Source organism: Melopsittacus undulatus, chromosome 9 (assembly GCF_012275295.1).
Source record: "Melopsittacus undulatus isolate bMelUnd1 chromosome 9, bMelUnd1.mat.Z, whole genome shotgun sequence".
Taxonomy (NCBI): domain Eukaryota; kingdom Metazoa; phylum Chordata; class Aves; order Psittaciformes; family Psittaculidae; genus Melopsittacus; species Melopsittacus undulatus.
In genome coordinates, this window is record NC_047535.1 from 43,828,382 (window position 1) to 43,844,205 (window position 15,824).

General features: G+C 35.7%; 1 protein-coding gene across 1 annotated transcript in view; it reads right to left on the minus strand.

The window, feature by feature from the left end:
• The window catches only part of ERC2 (ELKS/RAB6-interacting/CAST family member 2), a 339,531-nt gene that overhangs the window by 22,968 nt on the left and 300,739 nt on the right, over nt 1-15,824 (minus strand). Inside the window, exon 15 of the mRNA XM_031046076.2 lies at nt 6,828-6,975. Coding sequence (XP_030901936.2) covers nt 6,828-6,975 — 148 coding nt within the window. The remainder of the gene's footprint in view (nt 1-6,827; nt 6,976-15,824) is intronic.

A 15,824-nucleotide genomic window follows, 5' to 3' on the forward strand; every position in this document is an offset into this window, starting at 1 on the left:
GACTGATTATGCTCATATATGAATACAGTATATGAAGTTATTAGAACATCTGTACTTACCTGCCCAAAACAAAACTAACAGTGGTCAAATATGTCTGCAGTATCCATGTAACTGGCTTTATAAAATGGATGCATTTACTGTACAGTAACATTTAGACCCAACAGTACAATAAACCTCTCTCTCAAGTAGATCTCTGTATATACTACTACTACTACAATAATAATGCAGTATTCTGCACTCCTCTATTATTGCCACCTCTGAAATTCAAGAAAATCAGAAACATTAACTTAGTTTGACATCATCAGAAATGGAAGCAACAGTGATTAGAAATCAACACAATATGAGGACACAGTATCAGTGCTACTGATCCCAAGGTCTACAGATGATAATGTCTGCAGACGTCATCAGAAACCATTGCAAGACTTTTTTGTTCCCACATTTTTAAACATCAGTGAGTTTAAACACGATTAATTAATGCACAGAGTTTCAGAAGAATGTTTTGGGCTGCCATCACAATCGTAATCACTTCTAATCCTATTATTTCTCTTATACAGTAATAAAAACACTTCCAATATCATAAAACACACAATGCAATACAGCTGAATTATTCTAACAGGGAAAACAGAACTTGGGGTATTCTGTTATCCTTAAGTGCTTGATGTCACCACCATAATATTACATTAGCACTACTTCTGATGGAGTACATGCAATGCAACATGTTGTCTTCAATCCATTTTACTACTTTGCTGCTGAGTTGAAGTATTTGTATGTTAATTGGTAAGAAATACTTCTATGCATTGAATACAGGAGAGAATGTTACCAGTGGTTAATTTGCTGAGAAACTGTGGCTACACAGATTCCTTGATTGTTTCTCATCCTTTTTGTTTCATTACTAATATGTTCTTGCGATGAAATATAGCATAGTGAACTAATAGACTAGAGGAGACTGCCAAGCACCAGCTTTGCCTCTGGCTAGAGTATTCTGTACACCTGCAGTCTTGAAAACACTGGAAAGGTTTCCAATTCCATGTTTTGAGAAGAAAAAATGCTCTCAAGGAGCTAGAAGGCCTTGCATTTTGGCCAACTCCACTTACATTTTTGGCTCTGGATCCTAAAAGTGTAAAGAGGCAACTGGGAAATCTTCTCTCAGTATCCAAGTTCATAATGAACCAGTAACATAGCAGTGTCTTCTGCTGTTACCATAATCTCCTGAGTTGCTCTAAAACAAGGACTTTAAGCTAATTATTTCATGAACGATTGCATCACTATACAAATTCCTCTAAAAATAGCTGCCTCGGAATTCTCCAAAGGAATCTTGGCCAGGGTGATTATAAATGTTATGTAATCACTCAGCCAAGCCCTCGTGGTGATTTAGTTTAATACCATATTTCTGAGAGGTTTTTTAAGCCTACTACAAAGCTCCGGGGCTCTCAAAATACAGCACTTGGTGTATGAAACAAAACAATTCCAGTGGTTCTGTTTCTGCATTACTATGCTTCCCATTTATTTAAACCACTAAACAATATATATATAACTGACAGGTTGCAGCTGCTAAATTATATTTAAAACACTAGAATTAAATATTCTTATTTCTTATAGGAAGGTGTTTGCAATACAGAGGTCAGTATAATTTGTACTAATTTTACAGATGGATGCACTGTGATACAAATGATTTTCATAGGTTATCAAACTATAATGTGAAAAAACCCTGTAAAAGTAAGCCAGAACTTGAGATAAAACCAATGCTTTTCTTCCATTTTAGGAATAACCAGAGTCTTACTTAAACTAACACAATCACAATCCATAAAAAGATTGCTCAACTCATTCACACAAATAATATTTTGGTCTTTAATTTATGTATATCTGCAATTTCATGTTTAAAATAAATCACATATGTTCTCATTCCCTTACAAAGGCAGAACATTTCATTTCTGTAAGATGCCTCTTTTTCAGTGTGAAGAACTGTAACAAACTACTTCAAAAATCAATATTTTGATGGTTTACAATCTCCTTGATGTTCCCAAAGGACAGAAAACTTAGAACAGGAAAATCAGAGAAAATCATTCAACTGCATATTTGGTGCTAGGATCATTATTTAAGTCATGAACCACTGAAAAAGAGAAAACAAAAATTTGCAATTGAGACTTCTTTAAACTTTCTTTTTTGAACATATTCTATTTCTGATTTAATTCTGTTTTCACTTAGGGTACTATTGGGATGTCTTTTATCAGCCTGCAGGCACTGCTGAGGAAAGGAAATCAGAAATCAGTACATTTGTCAATGTGGGAAACACTGACATTTTATTACTACAAAAAAATGACTAATTGAAAAGAAAAGGAAGCAAGTGTCTCTCTGAGTGGGGGGGCACATTTGGGAAGTAAATACTTTGCTTCCAAGCCAAGTGATAACTGACTTCACTGTTGTCAAACAAACAGCATTATAAATAAAGACAGAATAACATCACATTTATGACATGGATATGCTAAGATGAGTGTTTATGCCTAAGCAGACAGAACACTGTATTTGGTTCATCTTTGCCAGAATGGTGCCTGTTTAGACAATAGCCTGGTTACTCCTCGATATTGAAAGTTCTTAGTACTTTCCTTCCTCTCATGCTCATTGCCTGTGGCACAATATAAATATTCTTCTGAAGAAACCTTAAGGAAGCTCATGGAGAGTCAAAAAGCTTCCATTTGAAATAAAAAAATACACCAAGATGCTTCAGGAGTCTACCAGAGTGATTAGAGAACTCTTTCACAGTGTAAGTCTGTAGTAAAAACAGCTACATTTGCATTTAGCCAACTTAATCTCAGCGCAAGTCTGCAATACATTACAGCACAGTGATAGAATCTGTTTTTCTGGCCTTAATCCAATAACAATAAAATTCTATGAGTAACCTCAATACTTTGGGTTACTCCACTGAGTTTAATAGAATTGACCTCCTGAACCTTTAAGACATCTACTGCATCCTGTGCCCTATCTCCTTTAATATGAAGCAGGCTTTTGATGCTTAAAATGACCTCAGAGAGTGGGAGCCACCGAAGCTCTTATGCAGCATTCTCAGTAGCAACAGATGAATTTGCAAACAGTTTGATTTTCCAGCTAGGTAGGCACCTATAAGTGTTATGAAGTATATCCATTAAAACTTGGAGCATAACTTTGCATTAGTTTAGGTATTATCCATTTCAATGATCCATATATAGCAGAGCATGATCTGAAATTACTAGAAATACTGAATTAGACTTTATCAACTATATGACAAAGTCTAGGATGCTACTGAAAGAGAGCAGCAGAAACAGAAGCACAGAGAGTTTCTGAGACAGAAAGAAACTCCCCTGTATGCAAAAAAAGGCAAAAGCAAATCAATCAATGTAAGATGATGCAGTACAAGGGTTGAAGTTCTATAACAGCTGATGTAGGACAAAGTGATTCACCTGTCTATAAAGATCACAAAATAAAACTTGACTGAAATACTATTTTCTATTCCAAATCGCAAAGTTCTTCATCACTTAAGGCTAATTTCAGTTATAACCCCTTTACCAAAATGACGAGTCTTTGATATACAAGATGTTCTTGCGAGACATGGAGGAGAAAAGGAAAGCAGATGCAATTAGAGGAGCAATTGCAGCATCACAACATAAACTCTGCAGTATAATGAGGAAAACATGACAAGATTATCCAAATCCAAACAAATGCTAGGACTTTGTTTCTATATGAGCTTTGACACTACAACACTGCATGTAGGTTTTCAGGAAAAGTGAAATTATGTCCAAGCAAATTGCTAACTTCAGTTAACCCTCTAAAATAATTTAAAATGATTTCCCAATGGCTTGGCCACATGATTTAAGGCATAATCCATATTAACTGCTGCTTCACACAGGCTGGGAAATCAGTCTGGTTCTGAAAAGAATACTCCACAAAACTTGAAGTAGGAATTGTAAAAGGGAGACAGAAAAATACTGAAACACAGCACAAAACAATCTTATATTTCATGAAGATGCTACCTGTAACAGTAGCAATTTTGTAACAATACAGAACAAGTACAATAGTATTCTTTTATGTACAGGAGATGCGTTATTTGATGTGCAAATCAAGAATGAGACTTCCTCCAGGATATAAATGCATCAGAAGAAATATCTGAATTGCAGCTGCTGAAGGAGAAATGAGGAGCTTGTCTGCAACACATTTATCAGCTGATGTCTCTGTGGAACAGGGAAAGCATACACCTGCTAATGCTCTGCTAATAAGATTTTCAGCCATAGTGTTTCATACACAGCCTGGCTTTCCCATCAGTAACTGAAAAACAGAGAACCTTTGTGAAGAGGAACAAGAAAAGGAGCAACACAATAAGAAACAACTTGGATTCCCTAAGATTATCTCTCATCCTTTGCCTTACTGCCTTGATAAGTTCTCAGCCTCCTGTAGCCATGAACATTAGGCTTTCTGATTGGACAGGTAGATGCATGAAAAATCCATCTGCTATAATGGATATACATGAAGGGAACATATATCACTGCCCACCCTGTTATCTTGTCTCTCAAAGCAGTAATCCTTCCTACAGTTGAGAAGAGTAGTACCTAATATTTAGCATTATCTCATAAGTCATCTTCTGATGTTTATAAATATCTCTCCCTTCATGATCACATTAGACTGGAGAAGTTCAGCTTTCTTTTCTTCTTTCTTTCAGAAGTATAAGAACTGTGGAAATGGGCAATGGGACAATAAGGCCCAGTGAGGAACTGGGTGGATATATCCCACTTCTCCCCTGGCCCAGCATAGTCATAGCGAGGAAGAGGAGCACTAACAAGCCTTTGTTTTGGATGCACACGTGAGAGCTTTGGGGGGCTGACAGTGTTCTCCCCAAAGGGATTATGGAAGTATGAATGATCTCTACAGCCTCTATTATCAGATAGTTCTTAAGTGTAATAAAGCAGTGACCTAGTTAAACCACATTCCTGTTCCTGGTGTCTTTTTTTGGTGGTGTCTGAGATAACAGGGAGATTATTTTGGCATCAATTTAATCTAGTTAAATAGCTTTACTGAAGATCTTTATCACTATATATAATGGAGGTATTTGAAGTATTTGGTTACAATTCTAACTGGTTATCCAAAACAATGCCTCGCCAGCAATTCTCTTCTACTATTCCTTCACTCTGTCTGAAGGAAGTTCCCACTTCTCAGCAAGAGTCTAAAGGTACAAACAAACAAAACCAGCACCAACAAAAAACCAATCTGCCCACATCTCTAACAATTAGAAAACATACAGGACAGGTAGCATGGAATATGGCAAAGTGGTGTATTCATTTACTCTGCAGGAACAAAAGATAAAGATGAAAAAAAATGAGACAATCTGAAAGAGAAAATAACTGTTTTCCAAAGCAAACTAACAGGAAAAAATCCCTAAAATTCTTTGGAACATCATCTGCTCTGATGTAGCACAGCGAGATGAAGTACTAAAAACCATGAAGTATGTCTGCCTTTCTAGCATATAAATTTGGGTGAAATGTCTCCTGGCCAGCTGACTGACCTGAGACATGAATGCATCATGGCTGGAACACAGGTACTTGGCTGGAACGTCTGTACTGACGTCAACATCACGAGTGGGTAAGTTCATGCTCAGGGGCTGTTTCCTATTTTTATAGACCTGTGGGAAAAAGCTATAATGATTAGATGCATGAGGTCAGAGCTATTGGGAATTCAGCATAACAGCAAGGGTTTTCCTTAACTTTCTGTTACTGAATGTATGGGGTTCTGCAGTAAGCAATGCATGGTTCAGAGTAAAGAATCATAACATTTACTATGCAGTATGTCCAAAAATTATTGAAATGGCATGCTCGTTTGTAAAGTGGCAGACTGCTGACACCAGAGCAGTTACTTTGACAGGCTTGGGAGATCAGAATGATCATGACAATGGTATTCTCCTCCTCAAGCAACAATCACAGGATTCAGGAATGTCACACAGAAGAAAACAGACAAAACACCTTCAGACATGGTCTGAAAACAACTTTTTCACTTTTTTTTCCCTATTCTGAAACAGGAAAGGTGTTTAACAACATACATGACACACAGCACAGGTCTTTAGTACCTAGGTTATCTGAACATCCTTTGTCCTCTTGCCTACATTACCTCTTCTGGCTATGACCATTACCTTTTAAAAATCAGGTGGAGGAGCCACTGCACAGTATGCAGAGTTAAGCATTTTATTTAGACAGAGAAAAGACCTATATACTGTGCCTGGTACACGTATACTATGTCTAGTATGGTTATTTTCCTCATTAATACAGCAGAACACATATTAAATTTGCTTATGACAAAACCTATTTCTAGAATTTGTAACTACTTTTATTTTTAAATCAAAACCTCAAATAACTTACAGTGCTGAAAACAGGGTGGTTTTTACTCATTTAAGGATAATCACGATTTCCAGATAACCTCTCAGAAAGCCTGAAACCTTCTGAAAACACAATTACTTTACAATAGATAGGTAAGTAACTGGAGAGAAGGTTAGAAAAAGTCAACGGAGAGGACAGATCTTGCTTTATGGCAAAGAGCATCTGCTGTCCTCTGTTTCTTCCAGTGAAGACTGGAAGCTCTACGAGGACAGAAAACTGCATTGGCTGCATATGAGCCAAGCAAACATGCAGCTAAATAATTAACATCCATAAAGAAGCAATAAACACACTGAACACCTCCTACCTTTCATAACTGGTGTCACATCTCAGACCTGGCTTGAAGACTTTCAATATGAGGTTAGAATAAAATAGTAACAATGAAAATAATGCCAATTTTCTATTGCCATGAAAATATGGAAATTAATGTCTCCCCACCTGCTGTTTTAACTGATGTACTAATCTGTCCTTCTCTCGTTTAAGAGCCATTACTTCCTCTTGAGTCTTCTTTTTCTTTGAAGCAGACAGCTCAAGCAAGGCAATGTTTGCATCTTTTTCACTAATTGCAGCAAGCAAAGCTTCCTGTCTGATTAAATAAAACAAACATCATTATATTCTCATCACAACAGAACATATACTGCTACCTCATACAACATGACATGCTTCTTTTAACTACTAGAGGAACAATCTACGACCTTCTGAACACTTTAAATAGCAAGCACTGTCAAGTCTAATCAAATCATGAAATAAACTGATTAGCCAAAAATGTTATCTTTATAGATTTCTCATTATGCAACTATTTCATAAAACATTTATCTCCATCTCTTGTACTACAATATGATAGCTAATATTTCTGTTAAATGTCTTGCTTTTAAATAACTGCTACTTACGTTTTTCAATTCACTTCCCTGAATTCCAGAATATCTTACATAAATATGTTGTGAATTATTCAAATTGTACAGATTGAATAATTATAAGAAACATCAATACAGATAAAACAGGTGTTTTTATATTATGCCATTAATTTTGTACTCTAGCGACCTCAGTACAGAAACCTCTAGACATTTCTCTCACATTTACTTAAAAGTTTTCCTATGGATATATTGTTATTATTCATCGTATCACCACATAACTATACTGCCAGAAGTAAAATATAACATCCACAACATAAGTTCCTTGATCTAATTGTTCATGGGGAATCCTTTCCTTTGGAATCTTGAATATAAAGCAAACAGAAACTTACAGTACTGAGAAACACACAGAATTACTTAGAAGTTGGCAGGACACATCATAAATAGTTTGTGTGGACGTATAACAAAAGGTAATTTTACACTATGCATTTGGAAGCACATATTTTGCAGTATCTTAGTATTTCTTATACTCTAAATGCTCCTGCTGGCAAGGACATAATCTGTCCCTTATTCTACTCAAGAAAAGAAATATATTCATCTTCTGCAATGCAATGACAGACTATGACTTATCAGCCAAGAAAAAGCGTATCATACTTAATAGCTTTTAGAACAGAATATGTTACGGCCTATGCCTTTTTCCAGAACTATGTAAGATCAATCATTAAAAAATAAACATGGATAAATGAGTCATAAATTAACTTTAGGCTCCAACTGCTAATAAATGTAAGAATACGGCTCATGAACTTCAGGCAGTCAAGGTGAGCTAGAAGTTTGGAATTCTCATAGCCCTTCGCTTGCCAGCAAAAATGTCAGGAAAGCTATTTCACTTCTTTTTCAAAGTTCCTAATGTATTAATGTAAATATTTATAGGACAATATTTCTGATGGAGTCAAAGAAAAACAACCCATTTATTTTACTCTCCAAGTTATGAGACGTGGATCAATTTTAGATAAACAGTTGCATTTTGTTCATACACTTAAATATTCTCATTTATTATTCTGTCTTCATTCTAATCACGGTTAAATGATGTTTAAAAGAGGATGCCATAAGTCTCCAACAGTCTTAATTTAAATGAAAGCCATTAATTACTTTAAATAACAGGTATTAAGGAAAAAAACACATCAGAAGGTCACATATCTATAATGCTAATTTGAAATGAGATACAGGTATATTGTTTTCTATGCACTTCATAATGCATAAAACTTGCTGCATTTATAAAAGACGCAGTGTTTTCATGCATTGTGCTCAGATACCGTATCAATTCCATAACATTTTCATTAGAATCTTAATTTATTAATGCACTGAAATAGAAAAAAGTTGATCTGCCACTGTATTCAACAATTCCTTTCACCTTTCAGAAGGCAGAGAACTTATGCACTGTATAAAATGGGAATATGCATCATTTGAGCATCTGATTCAAACAGGAAAATGTATTTTCTGCTTTTTCTCCACAGTATCTTTTACATACAAGTCTGTACCTTTTGGTACATGCATCCTAGCCCTAGAAGGAGGAGGCTTTATGCAGGGATGATGACATAATCTTTCTGACAGAAACTGCCAGCAGCAGGTATTCTGTGAATTTAAAACCAAAGAAATAGCATATTGCATTATTACATAAAATATATCTTCCAAATTAAATAGGATTATGTTACATTCTCTCCAATTATCTGACAGCAGACTGTATTAAAATTACACATAAAATTCTGACTAACCATCAGAAGTTTTGACAACGTTCTGGTGCTTTGCACCAAGAAACCTTTTCCAATTTTAAGCATGCATCATTGCTATTTTGAGCATTGTTTTAAGAAAAGGTTTCACAATGTTTTTCTGGTTTTCAGGATACGTAGGACAAAGATTAGCCTGTCTGCAATTAACAGCAGTGGGATTAAATCTTAACCTTCACTCATGGTAACTCAGTGCTGTAAAGTAGGTAGGGGGGTGGGAACTAGATGACCTTGAGGTCCTTTCCAATCCTAACTATTCTATGATTCTATGATTCTACTTAAGAGCAAAATGTGATTTTATTTATACCATAATCATCAGTTTAAGATATACTTATTTAATATCTGAAGATAAACACTGACATAACCATCATAAACCCACCACGCTCAGAATGAAAATAGGTTAAAAAAAATCCAAGGTTTCAACATACATTTACATTAATTCCTAATTTATGTAAGTCAGCTCCATCCCAGTGAGACCCAACACAATATGTCTGTTCATCTAGTAGCTAATTTCATGGTAAATACTTGCCTTCTAGGAGGTTTCTAATGATATATAGTGTATCTAATTACGTGTAACATGCACTGCAGCTGTAAAAAGCCACAAACAGAGTAAGTTTTAAACTGAAAACTACATGAAGCTATTGTGAAATTGTACTCATCCTCCAAAGTTCAGAACATTTCACTACCTCAAAATTGGCAGTGAAAACACAAACCTGATTAGTGTGGTAGAAGAATCAAAGCTACTGAATTATTTGGTATCATTTCCATGTCTGACAATAGGATTCACTCCCAGCCATCTTTTTCTGCACTGCCAACCAAAATGACCACAGGTTCTTATGGTCATAACTCTTTAAGTGTGCAACACTCTAGTCCCACTTTAAAGTAGCAGATGAGACAAAACATTCCATGGGAGAGGACAGCCGATCAACATGCTTTGAAAAACCTTGGAGTCTGCAGCCCCAAAACCACAAGGTTTTGCAGACCCTAGCATGCATGAATCAAACCCACAGTGCGCACACAAGTTTGAACTGGACTCCAACATTATTATCAATGTGTATTTTATCTCTTATAGTTATAGTAAATGTAAGTGTAGTTGCAAACCTTTAAACTTGCACATGTTGAGAGATCACTGCACAAGAACACAAGGATGGGGATTTCTACTGAAGTTCTTCTACAGCAATGTGGAAAGAGGAATACACCTACGTAGATGAACAGCTGAAAGCAAACTCACACTACCAGTAATCTTGAAGCCACCCAAATGTGAGTTAGCTTTAGTTCAGAAGCTCTGAAGTCTCATTTATCTAAAAAACAAGGTGTTTTAACTTGGGCATAATGCCAGTCAACACACTGATGGCTTCCAAGCTGGAACTGGCTCTCATACAGCCTGCTCAGAGTGTGGGCAGAGCAAGCTTGTATCTGTCTGCATGTGCCTGCACAGACATATTCCTGGAGTGTTTCATCATATTATCTGTGTCTATCATCATGGATAATCTGAACAGTAATATCCTCATATATATAATCCAGTGGCATTTAACCAGGCACTCAGGTTAATGAGAGTTCAGTAGAGCAGGACTGTGTATTCTACCAAATAATTCTACCACGTGTATTCTACCATATGTTGTCTGCTTACATCCTAATGAATTAACTACTTCAATACAGAGGGAAGACAGAGAGACCCAACAGTTTTTACTGCTATTATTTTACAGAGTACATGATAAAGAAGTAGCTTGTGACAGGGCATCTAAAGAAACCGAAGCAGCCTCCTTTACTTTACTATGTATGGTCTAGCATACTACCAGATGTACAATTCCTCCACAAAGTCCCTGGGAGGTTGAAAAACACCTTGCCCATGCTGGTGAGGAATTGTGAGAGGATACAAGCATATACGAAGCACCCTGTGGGAATAGACCTGGAGCTCTATATTATCATATCTCATTTATGGCATATTATATGCTCTTTTAGACACATCAGCATACTTCAAGATTCCTACAGAAGAAGCAAATCAGAGGCAATTTATTTTAGCTACCCAGTGACCCCACTAAAAAATTATCACATTTTTTGCATCAAACTTGAAATAAGATTATCTAACCACTAGAAACAAGGTTGAGAAGCCAGCAAAACAGCTGACTATAATTATTCCCTCACAAATATGAAGTAAACTCAATTCAAAAACAGGTGTCAAGGCCTTTGTGTAGATCTCTCAGGTGAGTAATACAGTTCTGCTTTGCTGCTAGAAACTCATCATGCATTTCAGTGAACTTCTGAAAATCAAGACCTGAACTGGCACCAAGAACAACGTACAGTCTGATCTGCTCTCCAGCTAACATGCTTAAGAGCATAAGCATAATTTATTATACTTATCTACTGCGTCAGGAAAAAAAATGACTATCCAAATACAGTTCTACAGAGATGTTATCACTATTTGCAGCCAAAAAGTCTCCTTATTGTTTAATAAATTATGGTAATAAAATACATTTTAAAATAATTTATTAGAGCACTGAATTAAATGACATTCTTTAACAGTAATATTTATAAAGAGTAATCCTTTTCGCTATTAGTAGTTTTCTCTCTTTTTTGGCAAACTAATCTGTTATACAAACAACAGTGTAGTACTTTTAACACCAAGGAAAATCACACTAATTGTATATGGTAAAACTAGGTAACCTCTGAGACTAAAAAATGCATGTTAAATCTAATCTGTATTTGATCAGTCTGCATTTGATCCACATTAGTAATTATTCTGCACATTTTCCTTTGATATAATTAAAGTAATTCCTAGGATTTTCAACCGATATATCCTCCACTATAATATGGTTGCTCATTTATAAAGAGAGGTAGAATTTCTCCCCGGAAAAACAACATTTTTGAAAGGAACTTCTCCTCCCCTAGCAAAGCCTGACTGCATTCCACTATACAGCAACTTACTACCTCAAGCTAGTCTTCTTTAATATAAAGGCAGTAAATATAATGGTCTCCTGATGAGCAAACATACTTATAGTTGCGAGGTCAGGTCTTAAGATACTAATGATTCCAGTGAGAAGTACTAGGAAACTTGCATTAATTACAGTTTCCTTAGTATATTTAATGTCACTTCATGCTAAAATACAAAACAAGAAAATGAAAGGAACATTCCCTTCCTAATGGCCAGGCATTTCTTTAAGCAAGTGATATTCCACCCAAAAATATTCAGGATTCCACTCTGTTTTTTGTTGTCACTAACTACATTAGTTGATGGACTAGAAAATCTACTTATTACAATTCACTGAGACTTGAGACTGGAGTAGCTTCAAATACCGTGAAGACAGGAATACAAATCTTTTGACAAATCAAATGTGCCACCTAGAAAACTAAGGAGGAACTTCATATTAATGATCTGTTGTGAATAAGGCAAACATTACACTGTGAAGTATAAACAGAAATAGACTGCAATACAGAGGTGATTCTTTTGATCTACATGACTTCAGGAAGACCTTAGCTGAAATATTACATCCACTCTGAATATGATTCTCCATGAAAAATGTGGAGACTGTTCAGCAGAGAGCCAACAAAAACAGTCAGAGAAATGACTGACAAGAAAACACTGGAAAAGACTACAATAAATTGTCTGTGACAACATGATCATATAACTATTAAATACTATATCAAACTGAAATAGAACGTTTTTATCTATATTCATAGCACAGAGAACAAGAAGAAATATACACAAATTGCAGGACACAAAGTTGCATTCTTTTCCTCCTAATGTCCAAACAAGGTCTAATGATAATGGCAGGTAAGTATGAATAGCAATTCAGTACTGCAAGAAATTGGGAGGAAAACGGTCACTGCCAGTGAAAGCTTTTTTGAACAATTTAGGCAAAAGTCTGTTAGAAATGACCTGGGAATAGCTGATCTTGCCCCAGGACATGACACCAGCAACCCAATTATTCAATGAATCAAAGTTTTAAAGGTGTTTACTCTTGTGTCTCATTTATGACAGTAGTCTTTGGAGTTAATGTCATGCTTTAACTTCTTCCATCATATGTTTGCTAGCACTCTAATGACTGAAAGAAAAGGCCTTTTACATTTAAGTCTCTACATCTATAGAAAGATAGAACAATATAATTTTCTGTGAAAGCAATTGCAGATAATCGCCATTCCTCAGTGAAAGTGAAATATGGAGATGACTTTCCTTGGAGTTTCTATCAACTATTAACCTCATAATAGAGATGGCTTTTAGACAAACAAAAAGTATAAAATATTATAAATCTTTTAGTAAGGTCACTGGAAGTAGTGTTAAAGAACAATCTGAATTAAAGAAAAACACCATACATAGGATTAAAGAAAGCAGATGACACCAAAACAACTCAGTTATAAATGTAACCTAACACCTGAAAAACACAATCTTATAGATCTCTAGCAATTCAGACACAGACTTTGTGTTTGTGAAAGCATCTGTCTTGGAGTGAAAAAAAATTACTTAATATGAAGAGGAAGCCTTAGCATACTAGAAGGGAAGATAAGATAACATAAGAAGGAATAAATCCATGAAAGACTGTTGAATGCCAAACTGAAAAAGTATATTGTATACAGTATTTTATCAAACTGCAGCCTAAACAAATGTCAAATGGAATAATTTCTTTAACAAATATGGGCAACAACTGAGCAAAAAGGGTTGCTCGCTAGCATATATTTAGTCAAGATTAACTATGGATAAAAAAATGCACTAAGAACAGATTTAATTACCCTAAACTGTCATTCAGGTTGTAGGAGGTATTCAAGATACAGCTAATAAAACACAAGAAATGGTTCTAACCACCCACAAAAAATCTCAGTAGTGTAAAACACTGAGGGATGACCACGAAGATAAATGCTTTCTTTTGAGAGCTGCCTTGTAGTTAACCTTCTTAAAGAGTCTCCCAGAAACCTCTAATCATAATACATTGCATTGCCACTTATCACAGTCAATTTAGAAGTGAACTTTGTAAACACTCCCGCTTTACTCCCTACCTCTGTTAGTCTAATTCTGAGCTTTAATAAAAGAACTCATGACAAGTTTTTGGGAGGTAGAATGAGTTCTTAGAAACATCTTAGAAATGGTCCAATTGTAATCTATCAGAATTCCAAGATTAAGATTTATAGAAACAAGAACTTCTAACAAGAACTTTTACTGCATTTACTACTTAAGCCATTCTCCCCAAAATACAGAAATGTAACTTATAGTCACCATTAAAGTTAAATCACATACAAGATGTTTGAACTAATGAGACACAATACTCAGCTTCTTACAGGCTGATCATACTGATGGAGGAAAAGAAAGAAAGAAAAAACAACCCAAAAACAGCTCAACCAAATTTTTCCTTTAATTATTGTTTTCTTTCCCTCATGACCCCCAGTATTCCACCTTAAGTTCAGTAGGAGGTGACTAGAGATAGACGGTGATGAGAGATCCTGTTTGAAACAGCTTCTCTCTGTCACTCCTAAACCAAATAAATGGTTTGTTAAAACATGCTGTTAATCCATTATGGATGTGTATGCATCTTCAAAAATAAACTTCAGAATATTATTGGTATTTTAAAGCTTTTTCTTTAAAAGCAAGACATACTGATCACAAGCATAAGATTTAAAATCTGCATATTCAACAAGAGTTGTAAGCTTAAGGTAATTGCATGACAGACATGTAAATTCAGCCACTATGAATTGTAGACGATAATCTGAAAATTGTGTATCTGAGACTGACAGAAAATTTGTCTCTCCAATTATATGGCTAAATAGGCCTTACAAAAGCATTTATAACTACTTTAAAATGAACAATTATTTTTACACTGTTTTCAAAGAGCAATCCCTTTTGAAATACTTGCAGAAGCAAATGCTTTTCTGAAGCAAAACAGGCATGAAACAGCACTTCAGGTTGGCCTAGTGCCCTTACAGCAACCACAGAGAACTGATGCTCCACAGCACAAACACACCAAGCAGCAGAGATGACTGCTCCATTAACTACAGGACAGAAAGACAGAGGCCCTGCTCTTACACGCCTCAGGCACCAACCCACCAAACACTTTTCCTCACATTGAGGAACCAAAGCTTGACTTTATTATCAGATCAAGCTGGTAGCAGGTGTGAGGAGGAAATAACCAATGCATACTGTGTTGATAAACAACAAATACTCTCTATATTACACTTCTATTAGTCTAAAATCAAGAAGAAACAGGAAGAAGCAGCTGTCCCTAATGTGAAATTTCAGAGTAAATCACAGAAGGAAAAGAGAGGACCTAATTCTGAATAATCACATAGGAATTTCTTGGAAAAGACAGCTTTCTTACCCATTTGTCAGTTCACATCCCCAGAACCACAGTTCAGTGCTTCTTCCCTATGTTTCATTAGCTGCATAATCAAACCTCTCCTTACGTTCCCCCAGTAAAAACATATTGTCTTCACACTGGTAAATCATTCCCTTTACAACCATTGGGAATGTACATATAGGTCTTTTGTTAAGCAAACAGAAACCATCCAGTATAAAACTATGAGTTCAGAGGGAAATTTTAAAAGACAAAGAAGGAACTTCATGCCCATCTTTTGGGGCTAATTTTCAAGTAAGCAGCAGACCATTTGAATTCTCTGAAGCTTTTCAAACCCTGTAACATTGTAGTTCTGATGTCTCGATGATTTATGTTTTAGAAATGACAGATAAGTAAAACAGATGCCCTTGGAAAAAGACATATTCATCTGTGAAAGCAATTACATCACGGTTTCATAGATCATGCTTCAATAACCATTGCGTTATCATACCACTTAAATGGGCAGCACTGCTCACACATAAG